We start from the raw sequence: 25,396 nt of genomic DNA, 5'->3' as shown, positions 1-25,396 counted from the left end.
CCTATCTATACACACCTTTCTGTTTTGTCTAGCTGTCAACACATCCACATTTATATAAACGTTTTGAGACATTGAGTGTACAGAGCTTTTGGTGAGGAGGTTCACGCAGAGCGACACCTGCTGGTCATTTCTTGTAACTACCTTTGGCGTGCCTGCTGTCGGTTCTATGCAGTTGTTCTTCCTGATTATTAAGAACAGAGGCAAAAATGCCAGGGCCAATTTTTTTGTCCCAGTCCAGCCCCGATTCCCAATGATTGAGATTGAAAGGGAAATAAGATGAGCATGCACTGCTTTAAAGTTGAATGAATCTGTTTCCTTCAAATACGTCTAATAAACGAATCATCTTGAATGGATGAATGCCGTGTCTCCTAATTAGACCAGTTGTCTACAAAGCCCACATCGTTTGATGGACACCACCTCGACAGCCAGCGGCTGAACATATCATCACTGGTCAGATTAGCTGGGGGCCCAGAGAAAACTACGGAGTCAGACACTGATTTTGCAAACTGCCTTTATTTCTTCATTTGGCCTCAAAAAACATGATTTATTTGTTTTCCAACAAAAACAAGAGAGTCAGGATTATTTTCCTGTGTACTTCCAATCGTTTTACATAAATAATTGATGACTATAACATCTCCCATGTATCTATCTATCTATCTATCTATCTATTTTTTTACACATTAATAATCATCAAACATAATTTTTGTACATTAACAATATACAAAATAAAACATTGGGTTCTGACTTTCCACCAAAATCCAGACATGATGTGTTTGTAGTCGGATGAGAAACTGAAGTGAAGCCTTGATTGAATCCAGACTTTGTTCAGGTTTTATCTTCTTCTTTCTGTTTGTTACAAGCAAATCTGTTATAATATGAGAGAAGGCTGGTATTGATGGTGATACCCAAACTTCAGAGAGATAACTTTACACATGCAGCATCAATTTATATTTTTAAAAAGATTTGGAAATCAACTGCAATACTCCATCGTTCCACAGGGTGGAGCTGTAACAGAACTCAAAACAGAAATATCCATTTTGAATGTCTTCGTCTGCAGTTTATGTTGTCACGAACAGGAGTTTGAGTTCCGATTATCTGGATGAATCAAAGAATAAAGTCCAGGTTCAGGTCCAGGTTATGGTTCCAGGTCCAGGTCCAGCTCCAGGTCCAGGTTCAGCTTCCAGGTCCAGGTCCAGGTGGAGGAAGTGGCTGCGTGTGGAGCAGAAGGAGTGGAGGAGTCTCAGTGTGTCTGCAGAGACAGTCCAGATACCCTGATGATACATACACAGGGATGATGGTGGACTTGACATTGTGTCTGACAGTGGAGCTGATCTCAGAGCAGTTCAGACTGCAGCACTGAGAGTCATCTCCACTTGTTGTGATTCCTCTGTCAGTCGCTGCTGGATGAAGCTCTCCTCTCCACTCTGCCTCCCAGTAACATGGCCCAGTCAGAGTCTCTCCTCACACAAGCTGCTGCTGCTGCTTCAACCTCTGTGGACCATCAGGACACAGCTGAGCCTCTCAACACCACCACCTTCCTGATCACTCCCACTCCGACAGAGATCACCAGCTGATGAGAGACAGAAGACAGACAGCAGAAGTCATGAATCAGTGTTTACAGAGACTCCCTGCATCAGCTGTCAGTCAGTGATGCAGCACATCCAGTATGAAGACCAGCAGGGACCTCAGTCCTGCTCAGACCAGAAGTGGAGCGGCTGTGCAGCGTAGCCAGCTTCCTCTCAGCTCTCATGTTAACGTATTGGAGTGAACACACTGAGCAGGAAGCTCACAGACCTGCAGAGACTTTAGACATCGAGTCTGTTTACTCTGCAGATTTCCCTGAAGTACACACGGGAGATAAAGTGCTGAGAGTCCCTGAACGCATCATTACTGCAGAAACAGAGAGATATTCACTGCTCACTGTAAGGACGGATTTACTGTCAATGTTCAAAGCTGTGAAAACCATTTCATCTACTTTTGAAATGTTACATGACAAATATGTAAATATGGAGTCTGTTAAAAAAACATATTTGGACAAAACCAAAGACAAGTGGACAGACAACTATATGATGTTAAAGGTCCAACATGTTCAGACAAAGACTGATCTCAGAGCAGTGACGAAGATGAACTGATCAATTGTTTAGCGTTGAAGTGAGAGAACAAACACTCTGAGATCAGATTTGATGGTAGGACAGTTTGATGAATGAGGACCGGTGTCTCTACACATCTTGTAATGCTGTCAGCTGTAATCCAGCTCTAATTCTGTCAGACATGAACACAACAGTCGTCTTCACATGTGATCACAACAAGATTCTGGCTGATCTGATTGGCTGGCTGGTGTCTCTCTCTCTGTGTCTTTCTGTCCAATCCTGAAGCCGGTCACCATTCTGCTCTCACAGCTTCACTGAGGAGGTCGGAGGTTTACAGGAAAAACCTGTAAAGTCCAACACTCTACTGACCTCAGAGTCTCCAGTCTACAGTGTGGACTCTTCTTCAGATCAGACAGCAGCTTCACTCCTGAATCCTGCAGCTTGTTTCCTCTCAGCTCCAGCTCTCTCAGATGGGAGGGGTTGGACTTCAGAGCTGAGGCCAGAGAAGCACAGCTGATCTCTGACAAACTGCAGCCCCACAATCTGAATAAAGAATACATGATGAAGATAAAAATCTATTTACAATCCAATCAGATGTGTTCAGGTTTTAAATGTGCAGCTCAACATTACTATGTCCTAATCAATGAGCTTTTCCCTCAAATGAGTGACTTTGTGTTATTGTGGATCATCATGATGTCAGCCTTCTACAGACATCATCCAAATGTCAGCACAACATTCAGACACCTATTCATGTCAACAGAGATTAATAACATGCTGCTGATCTCAGTCAAGTCTGGAACTACAAACTATATTGATCCTTTAAACAGCTGCATTTGGAAATATGCATGGATCTCTGTGTTCTCGTGTGTGTGTGTGTGTGTGTGTGTTCTGAAGGATCAATATCACTGATCAGATATTATTTAAAACAAATATTAGTTCAGAGGATCTTCTGTATACAGATGTGACCATTTACCAAAAATCATAAACATTCATTGACTTTAACAACTAACAGAGGAAACATGTTCCACAGTTTCTTTAAGATACAGACGTCTGTTGTGACTGCAGAAACATGAAAACATGAACAAAAGGAAATGTACAACTTTATGGAGGTAAGTTGTGTATGAATATGAATTAGGTTCAACTGTTAATGAAACATATCAGATCTACAATAGAAGCAGAGAGTCAGTGAACTGACCTCAGAGTCTCCAGTCTACAGTGTGGACTCTCCAGAAAACCACACAGCAGCTTCACTCCTGAATCCTGCAGCTTGTTGAGACTCAGCTCCAGCTCTCTCAGATGGGAGGGGTTGGACTTCAGAGCTGAGGCCAGAGAAGCACAGCTGATCTCTGACAACCAGCAGCCCCTCAATCTGAATAAAGAATAAATGATGTCACTTTAGAAGACAATGTTCCTGCTTGAAATCATTCATTCAATGTTGAAGTGTCCTTGAGCAAGACACTGAACCCTAAGTTGTTTCCCGATGGAGACCAGCACCTTGCATGGCAGCTCGGTCGCCATTGGTGTGTGAATGTGTGAGTGAACGGGTGAATGAGACTTAGCTGTAAAGCGCTTTGGGAACCAACTCCATTAATATTAATGACAACGTGCTGCTGCTTCAATAAAGACGCAGTGACTTCACCTCTTAAACTCTGCCAGCTCCACCAGTGGCTCCATCTATACAAACTCATGTTGTGCAGCCAAACACCAATAAAAACCCACAGAAACTGATTTAAGATTCCACTCAAGATCCCAAAGTTTACAAAGAGGACAAATATGTCAGGATGAATTTTGGGGAAATATGAACAAAAGACATCCACAATATTTCTTTTAGGAAAGGTGGAGTCATAAATTCAAAGCTTCTTCAGTTTAAACTCTTCAGTCAGTATGAGCATCATATAGCTTCATAAAGATGTTGGAAATAGAAAACACTGAATATATTTGTTATTGTCCGAAAGCTGAAATAGAGATTATTTATTTATGTTATATTATGATTAATTTCAAAAAGAAAACAACATGACACAAAAGTTTAAGGTGAAAATCAAGAGTTTCAGAGGCCAAGAGTGAATTATCCAGTGTATGTTTTTCTTGTTATATTGAGGTTTTAAATGTGCAGCTCAATGTTGCTCTGCCACAGTCAATGGACTAAACCACAGAAGAAGAAAATGGACTTCAGCATGAAGATACTCAGTGTGGATCAGTATAATATCAGCCTTATGTCTGCAGTTTAGTGTCACCACAACTTTCACATCATATTAATCTCAGCACAGAAGTAAAACATGGTGTCTGACCTCAGAGTCTCCAGTCTACAGTGTGGACTCTCCAGTCCAGCAGACAGCAGCTTCACTCCTGAATCCTGCAGCTTGTTGTTACTCAGGTCCAGCTTTCTCAGATGGGAGGGGTTGGACTTCAGAGCTGAGGCCAGAGAAGCACAGCTGATCTCTGACAAACTGCAGAGACTCAATCTGAATAAAGAATAAATGATGAAGATAAAAATCTATTTACAATCCAATCAGATGTGTTCAGGTTTGAATTGTGCAGCTCAACATTACTATGTCCTAATCAATGAGCTTTTCCCTCAAATGAGTGACTTTGTCATTGTGTTATTGTGGATCATCATGATGTCAGCCTTCTACAGACATCATCCAAATGTCAGCACAACATTCAGACACCTATTCATGTCAACACAGATTAATAACATGCTGCTGATCTCAGTCAAGTCTGGAACTACAAACACTATATTGATCCTTTTAACAGCTGCATCTGGAAATATGCATGGATCTCTTTGTTCTTGTGTGTGTGTGTGTGTGTGTGTGTGTGTGTGTTCTGAAGGATCAATATCACTGATCAGATATTATTTGTCAAAATATATTGAAGTTAACATCATCAAAGAAATAGTTCTACTCCAGAAAGTAAACTTTATCAATTGAAAACAAATATTAGTTCAGAGGATCTTCTGTATACAGATGTGACCATTTACCAAAAATCATAAACATTCATTGACTTTAACAACTAACAGAGGAAACATGTTCCACAGTTTCTTTAAGATACAGACGTCTGTTGTGACTGCAGAAACATGAAAACATGAACAAAAGGAAATGTACAACTTTATGGAGGTAAGTTGTGTATGAACATGAATTAGGTTCAACTGTTAATGAAACATATCAGATCTACAATAGAAGCAGAGAGTCAGTGAACTGACCTCAGAGTCTCCAGTCTACAGTGTGGACTCTCCAGTCCATCAGACAGCAGCTTCACTCCTGAATCCTGCAGGTTGTTGTCACTCAGGTCCAGCTCTCTCAGATGGGAGGGGTTGGACTTCAGAGCTGAGGCCAGAGAAGCACAGCTGATCTCTGACAAACTGCAGCCCCTCAATCTGAATAAAGAATAAATGATGTCACTTTAGAAGACAATGTTCCTGCTTGAAATCATTCAGTGTTTAATAATCTGTTCAGAGCTGAAGAAGCTTTAGAATGTAGAAGTTTAGAAAATGGAAACTCCAAACACCTGAACCCAACAGGATGCAGGTTCAAAACTGTCAAATACAAAAAGTGAAAAAGAGCTCTCATTAATATTAATGACAACGTGCTGCTGCTTCAATAAAGACGCAGTGACTTCACCTCTTAAACGCTGTCAGCTCCACCAGTGGCTCCATCTATACAAACTCATGTTGTGCAGCCAAACACAAATAAAAACCCACAGAAACTGATTTAAGATTCCACTCGAGATCCCAAAGTTTACAAAGAGGACAAATGTGTCAGGATGAATTTTGGGGAAATGTCAACAAAAGACATCCACAATATTTCTTTGAGGAAAAGTGGAGTCATAAATTCAAAGCTTCTTCCGTTTAAACTCTTCAGTCAGTATGAGCATCATATAGCTTCATAAAGATGTTGGAAATAGAAAACACTGAATATATTTGTTATTGTCTGAAAGCTGAAATAGAGATTATTTATTTATGTTATATTATGATTAATTTCAAAAAGAAAACAATATGACACCAGAATTTAAGGTGAAAATCAAGAGTTTCAGAGGCCCAGAGTGAATTATCCAGTGTAGATGTTTCTTGTTATATTAAGGTTTTAAATGTGCAGCTCAATGTTGCTCTGCCACAGTCAATGGACTAAACCACAGAAGAAGAAAATCCACTTCAGCATGAAGATACTCAGTGTGGATCAGTATATCAGCCTTATGTCTGCAGTTTAGTGTCACCACAACTTTCACATCATATTAATCTCAGCACAGAAGTTAAACATGGTGTCTGACCTCAGAGTCTCCAGTCTACAGTGTGGACTCTCCAGTCCAGCAGACAGCAGCTTCACTCCTGAATCCTGCAACTTGTTGAGACTCAGGTCCAGCTTTCTCAGATGGGAGGGGTTGGACTTCAGAGCTGAGGCCAGAGAAGCACAGCTGATCTCTGACAACCTGCAGCCCCTCAATCTGAATAAAGAATACATGATGAAGATAAAAATCTATTTACAATCCAATCAGATGTGTTCAGGTTTTAAATGTGCAGCTCAACATTACTATGTCCTAATCAATGAGCTTTTCCCTCAAATGAGTGACTTTGTCATTGTGTTATTGTGGATCATCATGATGTCAGCCTTCTACAGACATCATCCAAATGTCAGCACAACATTCAGACACCTATTCATGTCAACACAGATTAATAACATGCTGCTGATCTCAGTCAAGTCTGGAACTACAAACTATATTGATCCTTTAAACAGCTGCATTTGGAAATATGCATGGATCTCTGTGTTCTCGTGTGTGTGTGTGTGTGTGTGTGTGTGTGTGTGTGTTCTGAAGGATCAATATCACTGATCAGATATTATTTGTGAAAATATATTGAAGTTAACATCATCAAAGAAATAGTTCTACTTCAGAAAGTAAACTTTATCAATTGAAAACAAATATTAGTTCAGAGGATCTTCTGTATACAGATGTGACCATTTACCAAAAATCATAAACATTCATTGACTTTAACAACTAACAGAGGAAACATGTTCCACAGTTTCTTTAAGATACAGACGTCTGTTGTGACTGCAGAAACATGAAAACATGAACAAAAGGAAATGTAGAACTTTATGGAGGTAAGTTGTGTATGAACATGAATTAGGTTCAACTGTTAATGAAACATATCAGATCTACAATAGTAACAGAGAGTCAGTGAACTGACCTCAGAGTCTCCAGTCTACAGTGTGGACTCTCCAGTCCATCAGACAGCAGCTTCACTCCTGAATCCTGCAGCTTGTAGTTGTCACTCAGGTCCAGCTCTCTCAGATGGGAGGGGTTGGACTTCAGAGCTGAGGCCAGAGAAGCACAGCTGATCTCTGACAAACTGCAGTCTGTCAATCTGAATAAAGAATAAATGATGTCACTTTAAAAGACAATGTTCCTGCTTGAAATCATTCAGTGTTTAATAATCTGTTCAGAGCTGAAGAAGCTTTAGAATGTCAGACGCCCTGGCCTCTTGCTCGGACCACATCCATCTTTCACTGTTGTGACGCTATCACGTTGACAAATCCTGTCCACATATACCAACACCTGGCAACGTACTCAAAACTGCTTCTGTGATAGTTCCCGCTGCAGAAGGTGTCTCCAGGAACACATTTTGCCATGATGACACACAGACACTCAATAATAACATGGTGCTGATCTCAGTTAAGTCTGCAATTAGAGGATCATTATCAACTCAGACATGTTGGAATAAAAAACTGTTAATTATTTCATTCATTACATGATCTTCTTCTTACTGTATTTGGTAGCTTAGTGGGTAAATGTCATTCAGAGGAGAGGTCCAAGTCTTTCTTGAAACAACGGCCACATGCCATATGTACATAAAAGAGTTATCATACATCTTAGTAATCATTCTATCTGTCTGTACCGAGTGTGAAGTGGTCCCTTACTAACACAACTACACTGTAAGAAATGACTTCATAAGTTCAGCTGAAACTAATATGAAGCTTCAGCAGTCTGAGTTAACCAAAACAAGTGGGTGTTACAGACTATTCAGAACCAAAATCCCTCTTTGAGTTACTATTCCTCCACTGAAACAGTGTCAAACACAAAATACTTACTTGACTATATACAGAAAAACTACATGCACTACCAGGAAATACTGGATCTTTGCTTTGATACAGATTGACCCCTCCCTCTATTGACCTCAAAGTCTCCAGTCTACAGTTTTGGCTCTCCAGTCCAGCAGACAGCAGCTTCTCTCCTGACTCCTGCAGGTTGTTGAGACTCAGGTCCAGCTCTCTCAGATGGGAGGGGTTGGACTTCAGGGCTGAGGCCACGACTTCACAGTGAGTCTCTGAGACTCCACAGTCAGAAAGTCTGTCATGACAGATATATTACAAAATATGTTATTATGGAAGAGGACACTTTATATTTACTTCATGGATTAATTGTCAAAACAGTTTGACATATCCTGTTTTGATTAACATCTGCTCGTCATATCAGTGGTTCAGCTAATCTTATCTCACTGTGTTTGACTGAAACAAGAATTCTCATCACTCTCTCTCATACCTGCAGACTTTCAATCTTTGTTTTGCTTTAATCTTGCAGATGAAGGGAGAGAAAATGTCATACATTTAGGCTTCCATAACATCCACAGTCTGTCAGTGTGACCTGATCCCATGTCTCCACAGAGTTAGCATGAGGCCACCTTGATTAGAAAACCATTTTTACAGTTTCACTCAACACACATGGGCACTTTTCTACCAAGAGCGACCGGCCATTTTAATTTCTAAAAAAATAAAATGAATTACTAAAGGCTCAAATGGCAGCTTAGGGGTCCCCTTGTGGCTTTGGGGGCCCTATGCAACCGCATAATCCGCACATAGCAAGAGACGGCACTGGTTGTGATCAAATGCTGTTGTGATAAAACCTCAACCACAACCTCTAAAGTCCTTCATTTGTTTTACCAGGTTTGCATGTTGTCTCCATCACCCAAAGGAAGATAGATACAACAAAAAACTGGATAATGATTTGAAACAGGATCATCTGTGACAAAATACAATGATGAATATTTTTTGCAATGAACATGCAGAACGTTATTTTAAGAATAATTAGAATTTTATAATGTGTGTATATCTGAAGAACTAACCTACTAATCTACACTGATTTATAATGTTAATCACATCTGGACTTACAGAGCCTTTCTGCAGTTCCTCACAGCTGGAATCAGTCTCCGTCGTCCCTTCACTGATGTGTTGTACTTCTTAAGGTCCAACTCATCCAGAACCTCCTCTGACATCTGCAGCATGTAGGCCAGAGCTGAGCAGTGGATCTCAGAGAGTTTCTTCTCTGATCTGTTCTCTGACTTCAGGAACTCTTGGATCTCCTGATGGACTGAGTGGTCGTTCATCTCCATCAGACAGTGGAAGACGTTGATGCTTCTGTCAGGAGAGATATCATCACTGTTCATCTCCTTCAGGTTGTTGATGGCTCTCTGGATGCGTCTTGAACTGCTCTTTGTCCGACCCAGCAGGCCTCCTAAGAGTCTCCGGTTGGACTCCAGAGTGAGGCCATGAAGGAAGCGGACAAACAGGTCCAGGTGGCCATTTTTACTTTGAAGGGATTTCTCCATGACGCTCCTCAGGAAGACATCCAGGCTATCATCGTTTCCAAAAAAGTTAGAAATCTTCTCGAAAGGAGACTTTAATCTTGAGTCCCTGTATTTGTAGTCTTTTAGAAAAGCCTCCAGTACCTCTGTGTTCCTGTTGGTGTAACAGTGGAACATGTAGACGGCAGCCAGAAACTCCTGAATGCTCAGATGAACAAAGCAGTAGACTGTTTTCTGGAAGATCACACACTCTCTTTTGAAGATCTCTGTACAAACTCCTGAGTACACCGAGGCCTCTGTGACATCAACACCACACTGCTCCAGGTCTTCTTGGTAGAACATGATGTTTCCTTTCTCCAGATGTTCAAACGCCAGCCTCCCCAGCTTCAGGAGAACCTCCCTGTCAGCCTTCGTCAGCTCCTGTGGACTCGTCTCATGTCCCTCATCATACTTCTGCTTCTTCCTCTTTGTCTGAACCAGCAGAAAGTGTGAGTACAGGTCAGTCAGGGTCTTGGGCAGCTCTCCTCTCTGGTCTGTAGTCAACATGTGGTCCAGAACTGTAGCAGTGATCCAGCAGAAGACTGGGATCTGACACATGATGTGGAGGCTCCTGGATGTCTTGACGTGTGAGATGATTCTGCTGGACCGCTCTTCATCACTGGATCTCCTCCTGAAGTACTCCTCCTTCTGGGCGTCAGTGAAGCCTCGTACTTCTGTTACCCTGTCGACACATGTAGGAGGGATCTGATTGGCTGCCGCAGGTCTGGAAGTTATCCAGACGAGAGCCGAGGGAAGCAGATTCCCCTCGATGAGGTTTGTCAGCAGCACGTTGACTGATGACTTCTGTGTGACATCAGACACAACCTCGTTGTTGTGGAAATCCAATGACAGTCTGCTTTCATCCAGGCCGTCAAAGATGAACAAGAGTTGACAGACAGCGAGCTTCTCTGCTGTGACCTTCTGTAATGTTGGATGGAAAACATGGAGCAGCGTGAGAAGACTGTACCGCTGGTCTTTGATCAAGTTCAGCTCCCTGAAAGAAAGCAGAACCACCAGACTGATGTCTTGGTTTTCCGAGCCCTCTGCCCAGTCCAGAGTGAACTTCTGCACTGAGAAGGTTTTTCCGACGCCAGCGACGCCGTTGGTCAGAACCACTCTGATGCGTCTCTGTTGGCCAGGTAAGGCTTTAAAGATGTCGTGGCACTTGATCGGAGCGTCGTGGAGGGTCTCCATCTTGGAAGCCATCTCAAGCTGCCTCACCTCATGTTGGGTATTAACCTCTTCACTCTGTCCCTCTGTGATGTAGAGCTCAGTGTAGATCCTGTTGAGGAGGGTTCCACTTCCTGTTTCATCACTTCCTTCAGTCACACGTTCACATCTGCTCCTCAGACTGATCTTATATTCACCTAAAACCTCCTGCAGACCACGATCTCCTGGAAGAGAAGAAAAATGTGAGGCTAAAGAAAAAGATTTTGAGAATCTGGTGATTATATTCATGACCAACATTAAAACAATGCAAAGAAATAAAGAAAGGGTTTTAAATTCTGTGATTTGTATAAAGATCTTTCATGTCTCTGCTGTACAACACAGCAAATCTGAATCCTGTTTTCAGACACGATGACATCAGCAGACAGATGTCCAGTCTTACTTTGTACAGTGCTGCTCTGACTGGTTGTCTGCAGTCCTGCTTTTGTTTTGGATCTTTCTCCACACTGGGGACAGGAGGAGTCTCCTGATGAACCAGACTGGTCCCAGTATGAGATGACGCACTGTCGGCAGAACCGGTGTCCACAGCTGGTAGACACCGGATCCTTCAGGACGTCCTGAAATAAGGCACAGCAGGACGGCTGCTCCTCCACAGAAACACCACGTTTCTTCTTCTCTCTGTAAAGACATTTCTTTGTCACTAAAATGTCACTCTTTCAGCTGACTTGCTGTCAGAAACATATTTCAGCGCCTGTCAGTTTTCTAAAAACGTATTTCTCTCCGTCTCTGCTGCTTTCTCTGCATTCTTCGATAAACATCTTTACTGTGACTTCGACTTGAAGGTGCAGATAAATCCTTCTGTAAATCATTAAAGTGTCATCTCCAACATGGGGGTCTGGTGTTGACATGCCTGAATCCGCCTGTGGCCAACTGTGGAAATCAAGCTTGTGAACGTTCTTCAACATTCTCAGTGATTGAGATTGAAAGGGAAATAAGATGAGCATGCACTGCTTTAAAGTTGAATGAATCTGTTTCCTTCAAATACGTCTAATAAACTAATCATCTTCAGGTCAGTTTACAGCAGAAACTCTCTCTTACTTTGTGTCTGAGGAACCAGGTTCATTACTGAAGAATGGAGGATATTCTCTGGACTGGTCACTCTTCATGGACAGACAGCTGGATCCTGGAGACTCTGCTCTCTGTCTGTGGTACTGACCTCTGCAAACAGCAAAACGTTTTTATTAATAGTAATCACTATAAATCACTAATAGTCTCCCTGTGACCCCTACACTGCCAGTGCTCAGTTGCCTAACAATAGCAACCTGTATCCTCGACCTCAGCTCGACTGTGTCAACATCTGGATCCCAACCTGTTAGCAAACCCTGATACATTGCTTGTTTCTTCTGCGGCGGTTTTTCTCCTCCACGGCACTTTAATTTAATTTTAATTGCTGATCTCTTTAAATCTCTGTTATGTTCGTCAGCAGAAGTTAAAATATGTAAAAATAAAACAGTCAAAATGTTCATTGTTAAGCATCAATACACTGAAATGCCAGAAGAAACGGGAAGAACTTAACGTTGGAAGAACCACGGCAGCTTGGAACAGGCCGGAATGTCAAAGGCAGAACCTCAACACACTAAATATGGTTCTAGCCGACAGTTTGGAGGTTGAAGCAGTCCTCTTACTTTGTGTCTGAGGGTCCAGGTCTATTACTGAAGAATGGAGGATGATCTTTGGACCGGTCACTCTTCATGGACAGACAGCTGGATCCTGCAGACTCTGCTCTGTCCTCCTCTTCCTCCACACAAACACTCATCTTCACTCTGAGAGGTAAAACAGTGACACTGACTGTGAGCTCCGAACACAAGAATCAAGAAACACGTCTGTTCAAGAGTCACACTTCTTGTTAGTATCATTTAAAACGCCTTGTGTAACTCTCAAACAGTGGAAAACTCACCTCCTTCACCTGCAGGGCGATATTCACTGTGGACAGTAGATGGCGGTAGCGACTTTGGTACGTGAGTGACGTGAATCCCTGTTTAGAATAAGGAAGTGAGCCCCAGTCGTAACAGTGGACAGTCAGGATAACAGCAAAAGAAGCTGTTATTTATCCAAATCGGACTTTTTCCTGATTGTATTGTCAGTACAATAAAGTACTCTGGCAGACAGACAGGCAGACAGGCAGACAGACAGACAGACAGGGGCAAAGCAGGATCAAAGCAGTCTGACCTGAAGCCAGAAAGCCAGTGAGAGTCAGAGAATCACAGAGCAGCTGATGTAGTTCTGCCATCGCTCCACTAGGTGTGGTCACTCGTCTACAGAGCAGCTCAGTACAAAGCTAAATGTCTGGAGGAGGACAAACTCGTATCTCTGTGTTATTCACTGAAAGAATGAGAGTGCACATCTGGAGCTGCATACAGAGGTTTCTTATCTAGTTGTGTTGCGCAGACAACCATGTCTGGACTGCTTTGATTGGTCGATGAGCTGATTGGATCCTAATGAACTCGCCGGTCATCTAATCGTGCTTTGAAAAGTTCATTATCGTTGTATTTATTGAGTCCTCCGGACCTCCAACTTCTCTCAGACTGAGGAGCTGCTTTTAGTGGTAAAATGCTTTGTGAATTACTCTTAGATGTTTTGAAAGTCTGAAACTGTGAGCCTCCCTTCCCCAAGTGTCTTCATCACCTCTATGAGTGCAGCGTATCGATGACGTTGTGTACAAACACTCCTGAACCTGGGTGAACAGGGAAGTCCACGCCCGGGTTAAAGCTCGGACTGCTGCCTACAACGCAGGAGATTTGGATGAATACTGGAAAATCCGGGTCGAGCTCCAAAAGACCATCAACAGGGCTAAGAGTCGATACAGGGACAAAGTTGAGTCATGCTACCATGGCTCCAGCACCAGGAATATGTGGACTGGACTATGAACCAACACTATAAACTCTGCAGCAACGAGGAAGTGTCTTTTACGCACACTTTGTATAACACCCCTGCTGCAAGTAAAGAAAAGGCCCAGGACCCACTGGAAACATCTGGGGCAGATGTGAGTCAATCCTTCAACATGACTAACTGACACAAGGCTCCAGGTCCTGACGGTATCCAGCTGCTGGATGTCTTCACAGATGTTTTTAACCTCTCACTGCTGAAATCCATAGTCCCCACGTGTTTTAAAAAGACCACCATTGTCCCGGTTTCCAAGAAGTCCAAACCTCTCTGCCTGAACGACTACCGCCCAGCAGCACTTACTCCGGTCACCATGAAGAGCTTTGAGCGGCGAGTCAGAACCCACATCAGCTCTTCTCTGCCAAACTCACTGGACCCACTACAGACCTTGAACCTTTCAACAGAAGTTGATCCTCTGTGACAGAAGGCAGCTGCCTCCACGACGACCCCAGATCAGTTTCATCTCCTTCATCACGCTGTCAGCATTCAAATCAAACATCATCTGAACTCAAACATCTTCTGAAATATAACTTTTACACTCCTCAGCTTTTCTTTTCCTGCTCACACAGACGCCATCTGCATTAAGGAACACCGTCAAACAATCGGAAACAGCTTTTCAAAGCTGAAAGAAGGAACATTTTCAACAACAGAAAAGCTCTGATAGTGAAGAGAATTCAGTTCCACTTACTCAACTTATTTCCATGAATGTTCGTCAGTCCAGCAGCTCACTTGTGTCCTCATCAGGTCTGTGTTGAAAAAGAGGGTTAGATTCGTCCACCTGCTTCAATAAAAGCTCCAGCCAGCAGTATTAAAACAATATAAACAGGTCTGAAGCTGCTGCAGGACAAAGTTCAGCTTCTACTGTTTTATTATGAGTTCATCACATGACACATTTAACAGCAGCCGACCTGCTTTCATTCAAACATGTTGATCAGTTACTTCTCTTTATACCCACAGAGTTCATCTCAGCTCTCTACCAAAGTCATCATTCAGGTTTCTGGTCTTTTGGACAGAAAGTAAATGTTACAGAACATTTTACAGGAAGTAAAACATGTAAAGACTCCTCCTTCATCAACAATCAAAAGAAAGAAAGACTTTGATTGACAGCTCTCTGCTACACGTTCAGACAAGACTTCAAAATCTTACTTAAGTACAAGCATCAAAAAATAATGAAAGTACCAAAAGTAAAAGTACTTATTATGCACAATGGCCCATTTCAGAATGATATTATTGGATTATAATTTTTGATGCATTCATGCGTTCATCACTTTAATGTTGCAGCTGGTGAAGGTGGAGCTCATTTGAACTACTTTATATACCGCTGGGTAACTTGTGAATGTCCCCCTGAGGATCAATAATGTCTCATCCTATAACCTATAACCTTACATCATAATTTACTTGTTCATCATATTTTGTATAACTAATCTGAATACACAAAGAAAACATTAACTGCAACAAACAAACAATTCAAACGTATCAACTGACCTTCAGAACTCAGACCTCAATAAAAACTATAAACAGGCTCATAAAATCATTTCAGTGCTGAAGCTCAAACAACATGTCCAGTCTCAGAGTCCTATTCTTCACATTAATACAAATAAACACGCAGGAAAGCTACATAAAACTCTCTTAACTTATGCTGAATTCAAGAAATGACTCTAACAACCTACACACAGCTTATTGTGCCTCATGTACTGAATGAGTTTTGTAAATACTTATGTTTGACCCAAAAAACGAAATGAAAACATATTTTAAAGTATTTCAAGGTATTTAAAACCACAATCTTGCAGTTCATTCACCAAAAAAAGGTTGTCTCATAACTTTGAGTTAGTTTGTCAGCAGTGTGAGTGTTTCTCTACACAGGAGGAGACTCTACCTCCTCCAGTGAACACAGAGACACTGAGGAACCAGACCAGAACCAGAACCAGAACCAGAACCCAGGATAAAGAGGTTCAGTGAATGTGGTGTTGAAGGTGTGGACGTGGATCAGTGTGTCAGAGGAGACTCTGTAGAAGGACAGAGTGCCAGCAGGACAGTCGGGGGGAGGAGGAGGAAGAAGGGGGAGGGGACTGATCTTCTGTTATTGTGCCAGACAGAGGAACTTCCATCATCAGAGCACCTCAGACTCCAGGACTGATTATTTCCTCCAAACCTGCAGTCATCACTCTTTCCTCTCCTTCTGATTCCTCTGTAAGTCACTGATATATAAACCCCTCCTCTCCAGTCCACCTCCCAGTAACAGCGACCAGTCAGACCATCTCTACACAGCAGCTGAAACCAGAAGTCAAACCTCTCTGGATGATCAGGATACGGCTGCTTCTCCGTCACTAACGTCACCTTCCTGTTGTTGTCAGACAGGTGGAGGTTTCTGTTGACTGTGTTTGTGTCCAGTGTGAGTTCACAGGCGTCTGATGGAGAGAACGAGACACGATACAGCAGCAGTTTATCCTCCAACACACCTGATGGCTTTATTTGTTGCTTTGTTAAGAAGAAGAAAACAATAAAATAATAAAAAAACTGCAGACAATAAAGATAAGAAATAATTATCATTTATAGTGTAGGTCTAAAATCATAAAGTCTCAGATCTTCTCAGCCTGATAATCAGACCATGAATGTCCACATTGTTCCTCTTCATTCTTCAGTGTGACATCGTGTTCATGTCAGCTGTTTTCTGTTTGGGAGGGAGGTTATTTTGCTCTGACCAATCAGCAGTGACGGACATATCTGTCCCGTTGACATCATTTTCAGTGGACACAGAAGCTGTGGTTTAATGGTGAAATAGTTTACAAGTAACAGGCATACAGGTGCGCAGGCAGGTTCAGGTTTATCCCACATGCCATAAGACTTCTTAACAACCATTATGTTAAGAAGCCCCCCACCCACCCCAAGTGAAATGAATGAACTGATTTAGCACTAAAGCCACTTTTGCATTGTTGCACCCATCTGACTGCCTCGAAATTGGAAATTATTACTTATTAATGTAATAATTAACCTAATTAACTTATTACTATTTATTGCTATGTTTTTTATTACTTTTATATTATCTATTTATTGACTATGGCTCTGGGGATGCTGTGCTGTCTCGTTTTTATGACAATGACAATAAAGAACTTTGAACTTTGAACTTGATGTGACATGTGATATGAGCCCATTGCACGCTCAGTGGGCGACAACGTGTCGCCTGTAGATCCAAACATGTTGAACCAAACACAAAACAGCTTCATTCACCTTTTTTCACTCCAACTTCCTGGTTGGTCGACAAGACGACGTCACTGCTGGAATAAAAACGTCCCGACAACCAAGTGACTTCAAACCTGCAGATTTATTGTTCTGAATGCAGAGAACAGTGAGAGTCTCATACAAACAGAACCACGTCAAGATCTAAATTCAACTCAAAGTCTAAATGGGATCTAGGACAGAGTAAAATTACTTCAGTGCTTTTATTTTGACATGTCAGATTTAACAATATTTTTTCATTCGAATCGAAGAACATCAATCTTTGTTCAGTTGCAGCATTAAGAGATTCAGAGCTCAGATATAAAAGAAATAAAATCAGACCGAAGACTGAATCTCTTTACATGCTTTAATATGAAAACAAAATGATGCAGCAGCGACGAACACATCGAAAAATAAAGAGAAAACATTCAAACTTCACACTTCTGAATTTAAATGTTTGTATTATAGTGAACGACAGAACTCACGCAGCAAGATTCTGATTAAAATGCAAAATCAAATCTAATATGTAAGAAATAAAACCCAAGTCAAACCGCAACCAAGTTGAAATCAAACCGTTTTCCTTTTAGAAATGCATGTTGTCAACTCTCAACTCACACATAAAAATTAACACAAATAAAAACTTAAAATGTGATATTTAATAAATATAACAATCATTTATAGAATAATAATAATAATGTGTTTCCTTATTTTCTATATGTATACTGTATATTTGCTATGTTGAAGTCAGAAATCAGGTCAGTAGAAACCAATCAAGTTATATTTTTTCAGCTGTTCAAATGAAATCTGAATGTTCACATTTAGATGACCAAGTGTTTTGATTAGTTGATAAATTGTTAATTGATAATCAGCAGCTCTGAAAGTCTATTTTATGTTTTCATATAATTTAGTAAAACTTCTCAATTAATCAATTTTTTAATCATGTCATGTGAGTTTAGACTTTAATAATTTTAACAGTTAACATTAATCGTGTTAATAGTTCATTAAACATATTGATCAGTTAAATTCTAACTTGAACAAAAACAATATTTTCCTGTAACAGACAATTTATGTTCTATGTAGTTCCGGCTGTAAAGCTGCGATGTATAAATAAAAATGACTTTATGCATCATGTTGTTTTTAACTTTGAATGTCTCCCTATATGGAGGTCACACCTGTCTGTCACACCTGTCTAACACACCTGTCTAACACACCTGCTGTCACACCTGTCTAACACACCTGTCTGACACACCTGTCTGTCACACCTGTCTGTCACACCTGTCTGACACACCTGTCTGTCATACCTGCTGTCACACCTGTCTGACACACCTGTCTGTCACACTTGCTGTCACACCTGCTGTCACACCTGTCTGACACACCTGCTGTCACACCTGTCTGACATACCTGTCTGTCACACCTGCTGTCACACCTGTCTGACACACCTGCTGTCACACCTGTCTGACACAACTGCTGTCACACCTGTCTGACACACCTACTGTCACACCTGTCTGTCACACCTGCTGTCACACCTGTCTGACACACCTGCTGTCACACCTGTCTGACACACCTGTCCGACACACCTGCTGTCACACCTGTCTGTCACTTAGCTTAGCTTAGCATAAAGACTGGAAACAGAGGGACACAGCTAGCCTGGCTCTGTCCAGAGGTAACAGTCCACCTCCCAGCAGCTCACTGATTAACATGTTACATCTGGTTTGTTTCATCTGAACAGAAAACGAAGAGTAAAAACTACAACTTCACTATCCAGTAGGTCATTTTTACACTTTGTATACAACTATTCCTTTAAAATGTGTAGATAAAATAAAACTGTGTTTTGTACTTTCCATGTGGATATCATCATTCACAGGTTTGTTCTTTACGTTAATTTGTATTCGGACTCTTAAATCATCTTAAATTTACTGAAGATGTCACTTCTCTTTAAAAAGTGCCATAACCTGCATCCTGTGCAGCCATGTTTTAAACAGTAAGCATCTCATATTTATCATATGGTTGTCGTTTGACTTTGAGAATCTTAATTTGGTGGTTTAGAGCTGATAACAGGAGCCAGTTTGAGCTCCTGAATCTTAAGTGTCATTTCATTAGTGGCAGACTGGAGAACTCAGAGGGCCACCAGTTTCACTTGGACAGCTGCTTCCTGTTACAGCTTTCAATTAACTTGATGATTAAATCAATTCAATTTCAATTCACCTTTATTTATATAGCGCCAAATCACAGCAAAAGTCATCTCATGACACTTTACAGACAGAGCAGGTCTAGACCGACTCTTTATAATGTTCTTACAGAGACCAACAGGTCCCACCAGGAGAAGCACTATGGAGACAGAGGAGAGGAAAAACTTCCTTTAAGAGGTAGAAACCTCGAGCAGAACCAGACTCTAGGTGGGGGGTCAGCTGCTTTGACCAAAATATTAAATGTGACTTTGTACAAATTAAATGCCCTCAAATATTACAATTGATTTTTTCTTTTTTATTTCATCCAGAGCTGAATCATGGGTAATATTCTGTTCTATGATGTAAAACTTCAATAAAGAAACATTAAAGGCACATTCAGTGATACAGAGTGGTCAGTGAGATGCTGGCCTTAAATAAACATTTTTCTACATGTCTTCTTCAGAGTCTGTTAACACTAAGCTAACTGCTTTGGGAAGTTCACACTACAGTAACTCCAGCTAAACACTTTCTACCTCAGAGATGTTTCGCTTTTAACGTTGAAAGTGAAATTATTTTGATGATAGAATCTGATAGAATCTGCTAGTGAAAGTCACAACTGTCGCCAGCTAGAAATGAGAATCTGCTTCTGTCTCCTGTCTGAAACCCGCTGTTTCAAACATTGCTATGAGTTTTGATGAAAAATCTGCCTCCGTTTTCATTTTTAAAAAGTGGCGTGAGAGAATGGAAAGCTTGACGGACGAGGCTTCACAAATGGCCAGTAAAAGATGTGTTCACTTTTTTCAACCACGACGTTGCTACAATTTCCTGTTTCCAAAACAACCTGACAAGTTCTGCTTAGCAACCCAAGAACATGAAGATGTCCAGTTTTCTGAAAGCACGCTGATGCTGGTGTTCAAAGTCACTGTGAAAATGTTTAAACCCAGAAAGGTACGTTTCTTCAAAATGAAACTCTGATACGTGGTTATACATGATTTGTGGAGCTCCGACTAACACATCTCTTATCTTTGTACACTCAGGGTGCAGCTTCTCATTTATAGCCAGTACAGGTGACAGATGATAGCAGCTGTAGATAATTCACTTTAACTGAAACTGAAATTAAACTTTTGGCTTTTCTCTGGTTAATGTGTTCTCTGACATGTTGATAAAGTGCTATCGATCTCCTACCCCGGTTTTAATAAGGTCTGGGTGTATAAACAGTGGACACCTCATCAAATCCATGGAGCAAAAAAACCTTTATGTTGTTTTCAAGTGGATGATGATGATGGTGGAAACTGACAGCATCTGATTTCTTACAGTGTCATGATCTCAGGCAGTAGAATGAATCCAACAGCAGAGGGAATATGATCCCTCAGCTGAACAGCAAACCTGATTAAAGACGTTTTCCAGCAGCGATGATACGACGTCTGGTCCCAAACTGAAAACCTGGCTCAGTGAGAGCGGTTTGTGTGATTTGCTGGTTAAAAGATTCAAGTGGTTGAAAAGTGACACTTTTTGTCATCTCAACGTTGCAGCAGCATTTCGATTTAGTCAAGTCTTCCAGTGAACCAACATTGAGATGAAGTATTTGAAAGGAGGCGTTCAGGCACAGTATTGAGTGTAGGTCACCTGTGTTTTGGTACCGCTCTGAGCCCAACACACAATCAGTGTAGTTATGTGATTAAAACCCAAACGTAGCTCATTTTTCATCTTGATGCTTTGACAACTTTTCACCTGCAAATCACCAAACCAATACTCGCAGAGCGATGTCTTCAAATGTCTGAACAGTTCAGAAGGTGCCAGGTAGAACCAGGTCAGGAGGAACCTGATTAAAGAGTTACTGTCCTCCACCTCCTGTCCTGTCCTCAGAGGAGTTTGGGCTTGGGTGGGTTGGCTCTGACCGAGGAATAGGCCCCGATGTGGGTGATGAGGTTGGGTTCGACGCTGTGAGACCTTTCCCCGGGGATTGTCCTCGCCATCTGATACAGAACCATGTCTTTGGCGTTCCCCTTGACGCAGACCGAGCCGTCTAGATACTCGGCCACCCTGAGCGAGGCGTTGCCAGGGTAGAGCATGGCTGGGGTGCAGCACTCTGTGGCCGGGGAGACGGCGTAGAGCTGCGGGGAAAGTCTCCGAACCTCCAGGAAATAGTGCCGCCCCAGCAGCTCCGCAGTAGCCATCAAGTAGAGGGTGAAGAAAAGAAGGTGGCCGGCCGACAGCGTAAAGGAAAAAGAGCAGGGGTTCCAGTAAGGAAAGGTGAGGAGGAGCGCCGTCGCCCCGACTAGCCCGAGTCCCACCCACTCCAGGATGCGGTAAGGCTCGGGGTTCCAGTAGCGCTGCAGCCTTTCAGGGTGATACAGCTTTATGTAAAGAGTCTGGAGGGCAAACCGACGTGACAGCAGGTCCTTTATGACTGTGAAAAAGTCCTGCGTTGGCAATGCATCGTCCTCCAGGACAACCACGTTTTTGGGCTTCACCAGCTCCCATCCCTTGCGGAGACAAAAGACGTAATCCCTCTTCTCCCTCTCGAAGGTGTTTATTCGTTCCCTGTTCCTCTGCTGCTCCTGAGGGGAACGCCGGATCACCTTGAAGTGGTCTTCGAGCAGCTTGGCGTCCTGGTTTTCCTGGGGAGTGCTTTCCACGTCGCAGACCAACACCTCCGCACACCGCTGCTCCCCACAGCCTCTCAGAATGCCGCTCAGCTGCCGCATTACCTGGAGCAGGTAGTGGAAGTCCCGCCCCTCGTTCCGCCTGGCTGTCACCACGGTAACCAGCAGCTCAGGATGCCGGCCGATGTCACTGAATCCGGAAGACACCGCCGCTGCCGTGGATGCGCTCTGCCAGAAGTGCAGAGCGTCCTGGCCTCGGTCGAGGCTTTCCCGCAAGACCTCCTCACTCATGGAGTCCAGGTACATGGACCTGATGAAGAAGTAAGAGTAAAGCAGCCGGTGGCAACACAGAGGGAGAACGACGCAAAACGTGATGATGGACAGGATGAGGGCTTGGCTGACGGTGCTGGACCATCGCAAGTGCTGACTGAAGAACGCTTTCCATCGAGCCATCGGTGAAACGGCCGGCTGGAGCCATACAGCGACAAAATGAACGCAGGAAGAGGGGGTCTGCTCAGGAGGGTTCAGGTCAACATTTATGGTGTCTCTGGTCGTCTGTTTCTGCTCTGGTGTCTGTAGAAAGAGACGATCAGTTATCGTTATCAACTGATGAACATTATTATCATCTTTGCAAATCATATCCCATGGAAACACATTTAGTGCATTCAACAAGGAAGAAAAAGAACTATCAGACATCCAAAATCATGACTGCGTCTCATCTAAGTGCATCCCCAGTGCTGCGCGTGAATGTAGTCTGCTATATTTCATAAAAACAATATCAAATATACAACGAAATGAAACAGCCGTCCCGAGGCAGCGGAGTGGAGTGGTCTGGCGGGGGTGTGGGGGTGTAGGGCTTGACCATGGCCTGGAGTAAGTTAAATTATGTCTCATTTACTTAGTTAGGAGTTTGGGCTCCATTTTATGGAATTAAAAATAAGCTGATGGTTTTGGTGAGGTTCGGTTCCTCTAACCTAAATGTAAAAAAAGTCTTCGTATGTTCAATGAACAGTGGATGAACATGGCAGAGTACATGGTTTGTTATTTGTCCCCTAAATGTCCACTTATGGTTCTTAAAATGAAGAGACAAACCGCTCAGTGTGGATCTTTAAATGACAAGACGCCATGTTGTTATGGCTGCAGACACATCAGCCTGACAGGTCTGGGACCTGTGACAAATGTTGGGATCTCCACAGAATTTAAAACAAAGTCTGGACAAAAGAGTGAGAGTGTGAAGGCGGAGCCACAGAGTTGTTGGTCTGTGAAGAGACACGATGCTCACAGGAGTTCAGTGATTTGACGGAGGACAAAATCCACAGTCGTCCTCCTGAAGACAATGTGTCTGTCTGTGTGCAGCAGCAGCAAACTGCACGTGCCATTACAGGGAGCCTGCTTATGCAACGTGTGTCCTACGTCACAGCCACATGTGAGTCCGGACTGGACTGGACTGAAGTGAAAACCTCTTCATGGATCTCGGTCTGAGCCTCGCTGCAGACCTCCCCCCCCCCGACGCCTCCATGCTGTCACTGTTCGCTTTTGTTTTGTAACAGTTTTTTCTTATTATGCCGCTTCCGGTTCAGTGAGTCCGCACTGCTGAACCGGAATCAGAAACCCTCCTTTCACTGAATAAACTCTGTGTTAAACTAAACTCTGGTTAGCAGCAGGCTAACTGACAGGCTAACTGACAGGCTAACAGACAGTCTGGTGAAACATGACGCAGAACAGGACAACCAGAGAGGAAGACTCACGGAGAGATGAAGAGCTGCTGCTGTTTGCTGCCGCTGCCATGTCCTCACAGGTACGGTAATAGACCCGCAGCTCAATTACCGTTGTACTGCGACCACAGGCGCAGCGGGCTGAGCTGTTCCGGACCAGCAGGCGGCAGTACGGGACCTCAGAGAGGGAAAGACCACGTCACTGTGGGCTGAATGAAGACTGACAGTGTGAAGAAGAACATGACGGCTGCACCCGCAGACCTGCAGACCCGCAGACCCGCAGACCGGGACGTGTGTTAGTGAACACACCGCAGTAGCTCAGAGGAGTTCATCACAAATCTCATCTCTGATGTGAACGTCTGTCTGACGTCAGAGTGACGTCACCGACGCGGTCAGATCAGATCTGGTCATCTGTCTTGACGTCAGCTGACATCCATCAAACTGTCAACCTGTTCTTGTTATGAGCAGAAGAATACTGTAGTAATACCACAGTAACCACAGTGTAGAAGTACTCTGTTACAAGTAAAAGTCCTGCTTCAAAAATCTTATTTGCATCAAAATATACTTAAAGTACCAAAAGTAAAAGAAGTAATTCTGCAGAATAATGTATATTATATTATTGATTATAATTATTGATGCATTCATGTGTTCATCACTTTAATGTTGCAGCTGCTGAAGGTGGAGCTACTTTTAATGCCTTTATATTTTGCTGGGTATTTTAATCTGTAATAATATATGATTGTTTATTAGTTGATGATATGTTGCATTAATAATCTGAAGCTGCAAAGTAAGCAAAGTTAAAAAATGAATAGTAAGAAGTCCTCTTTTACAGTCAGCACCAATAACTGTCATTTCGTTCTGTTTTTAAATAGTTGTTCCACATCCATCTGAATGGACTGATGTTTTTAAAGGGTAAAAACATCACATTCACCTTTTAAATAAATACTATTACTATAATACTGTTCTTCACGTGCACGTGAGCGTGTGTGCTCCTAAAGGAGGGAAAACTTCAGCTTCTCTCTGTAACTAACCTGAACATCACAGATGTCTACTGTTACAGGAAGTACACAGAGGAGAAAGACCACCCCTCCACACAAGCACGCTGATAAAATGTTACACAACATTACACATTACTGTGAAATAGCCCGCCGTCACTTAATATCTTTAAGTAATACTCACTGTTCTCTGTGAACCAGCGGAGCTGAACGGGTTAAACCGTCACAATACTTGAGCCTGTTGAACACTAAACCACACCAGGTTGCAGCTCGCTAACAGACGAGTCCTTATAGACTGTTATAGACTGTAATGCGTACACACATTCTGGTTAACGTCATCAGGAGCACCATAAACGTTTAACTTGGTGTCCAAATGTCTAAGATACCATTAAAGTTATTTTGCGTGTTTCTTAACGATACGCGACTCAGGAAACTCAAGCTCAAGAGTTTAATTTCCATTTAGATGCTGGTTTCCATCAGATTTCAGTTTGTTCATCACTTTGGTCGAGACAGGAAATGTCCTGATCCCATTCCTGCTCATCAGAGGATGAGCCTCTAGGCTTTACATGTGTAGGTCCTCTACTGGTGAAGTCATCAGGCTTGTTCATGTTGTGGCTGTAGTGAACTCTGCAGCCTGTAGGGGGCGCTATTCAGTGAATATGGAGCTTTAAGCTGAAATGTAAAACAGCTTAGAGTAACGATCGGTTTAGGTATTGATCCGTGACTGTAGCATTTATCACCTCACCATGAAGTGTTCAGCTGAGCTGGAGATTAGACGACGGCGTCGGTCCACCAGCTGATCCGCAGCAGAAGGGAAAAGGAGGACTCTGCCTGCAGCTCAGGTTGCATCGCTCTGGAAACTGAATCCTGGAGCGCTGGGATGTGTCTTT

General features: G+C 42.6%; 3 protein-coding genes and 1 pseudogene across 3 annotated transcripts; all 4 read right to left on the bottom strand.

Moving 5' to 3' along the window:
- Positions 1 to 1,124: 1,124 nt before the first annotated feature.
- On the bottom strand, positions 1,125 to 8,730 carry LOC139293212 (ribonuclease inhibitor-like). Its single transcript, XM_070915382.1, has 9 exons — positions 8,721 to 8,730; positions 8,253 to 8,403; positions 7,844 to 7,897; positions 5,290 to 5,463; positions 3,286 to 3,459; positions 2,460 to 2,633; positions 1,827 to 1,890; positions 1,519 to 1,570; positions 1,125 to 1,249 (listed from the first exon to the last, which is right to left on the bottom strand). The coding sequence occupies exons 1-9, from the start codon at positions 8,728 to 8,730 to the stop codon at positions 1,125 to 1,127; spliced, it is 978 nt and encodes a 325-aa protein (XP_070771483.1).
- A 510-nt stretch (positions 8,731 to 9,240) lies between these two features.
- Positions 9,241 to 12,679, bottom strand: LOC139299613 (protein NLRC3-like). The gene is made up of 4 exons (XM_070922432.1): positions 12,549 to 12,679; positions 11,962 to 12,081; positions 11,306 to 11,541; positions 9,241 to 11,090 (listed from the first exon to the last, which is right to left on the bottom strand). Exons 1-4 carry the CDS (start codon positions 12,677 to 12,679, stop codon positions 9,241 to 9,243), a joined length of 2,337 nt encoding a protein of 778 aa, XP_070778533.1.
- A 2,982-nt stretch (positions 12,680 to 15,661) lies between these two features.
- On the bottom strand, positions 15,662 to 23,855 carry LOC139293196 (neoverrucotoxin subunit alpha-like; annotated as a pseudogene).
- pgap4 (post-GPI attachment to proteins GalNAc transferase 4) lies at positions 20,714 to 22,280 on the bottom strand. The gene has a single exon (XM_070922720.1). It carries the CDS (start codon positions 22,247 to 22,249, stop codon positions 21,053 to 21,055), a length of 1,197 nt encoding a protein of 398 aa, XP_070778821.1. The 5' UTR covers positions 22,250 to 22,280; the 3' UTR covers positions 20,714 to 21,052.
- Positions 23,856 to 25,396: the final 1,541 nt, after the last annotated feature.

Source organism: Enoplosus armatus, chromosome 2 (assembly GCF_043641665.1).
Source record: "Enoplosus armatus isolate fEnoArm2 chromosome 2, fEnoArm2.hap1, whole genome shotgun sequence".
NCBI classification, from domain to species: Eukaryota; Metazoa; Chordata; class Actinopteri; order Centrarchiformes; family Enoplosidae; genus Enoplosus; species Enoplosus armatus.
Note: the sequence above shows the minus strand (reverse complement) of the source record. Positions and strands in the feature narration are given on the sequence as shown.

Bases quoted from the DNA above. Each gene is read 5' to 3' on its own strand.
- LOC139293212 (XM_070915382.1), bottom strand. The intron at 2,634-3,285 runs GTCAGTTCACTG...TTCTTTATTCAG, and splicing joins TGTAGACTGGAGACTCTGAG to ATTGTGGGGCTGCAGTTTGT. The intron at 1,571-1,826 runs GTAAACAGACTC...GTCTCTCATCAG, and splicing joins ACTTCAGGGAAATCTGCAGA to CTGGTGATCTCTGTCGGAGT.
- LOC139299613 (XM_070922432.1), bottom strand. From the start codon at position 12,679: ATGAGTGTTTGTGTGGAGGAAGAGGAGGACAGAGCAGAGTCTGCAGGA. The intron at 12,082-12,548 runs GTAAGAGGACTG...TGCTGTTTGCAG, and splicing joins CCTGGACCCTCAGACACAAA to AGGTCAGTACCACAGACAGA. The intron at 11,542-11,961 runs GTAAGAGAGAGT...ATGTCTTTACAG, and splicing joins CCTGGTTCCTCAGACACAAA to AGAGAAGAAGAAACGTGGTG.
- pgap4 (XM_070922720.1), bottom strand. From the start codon at position 22,249: ATGGCTCGATGGAAAGCGTTCTTCAGTCAGCACTTGCGATGGTCCAGC.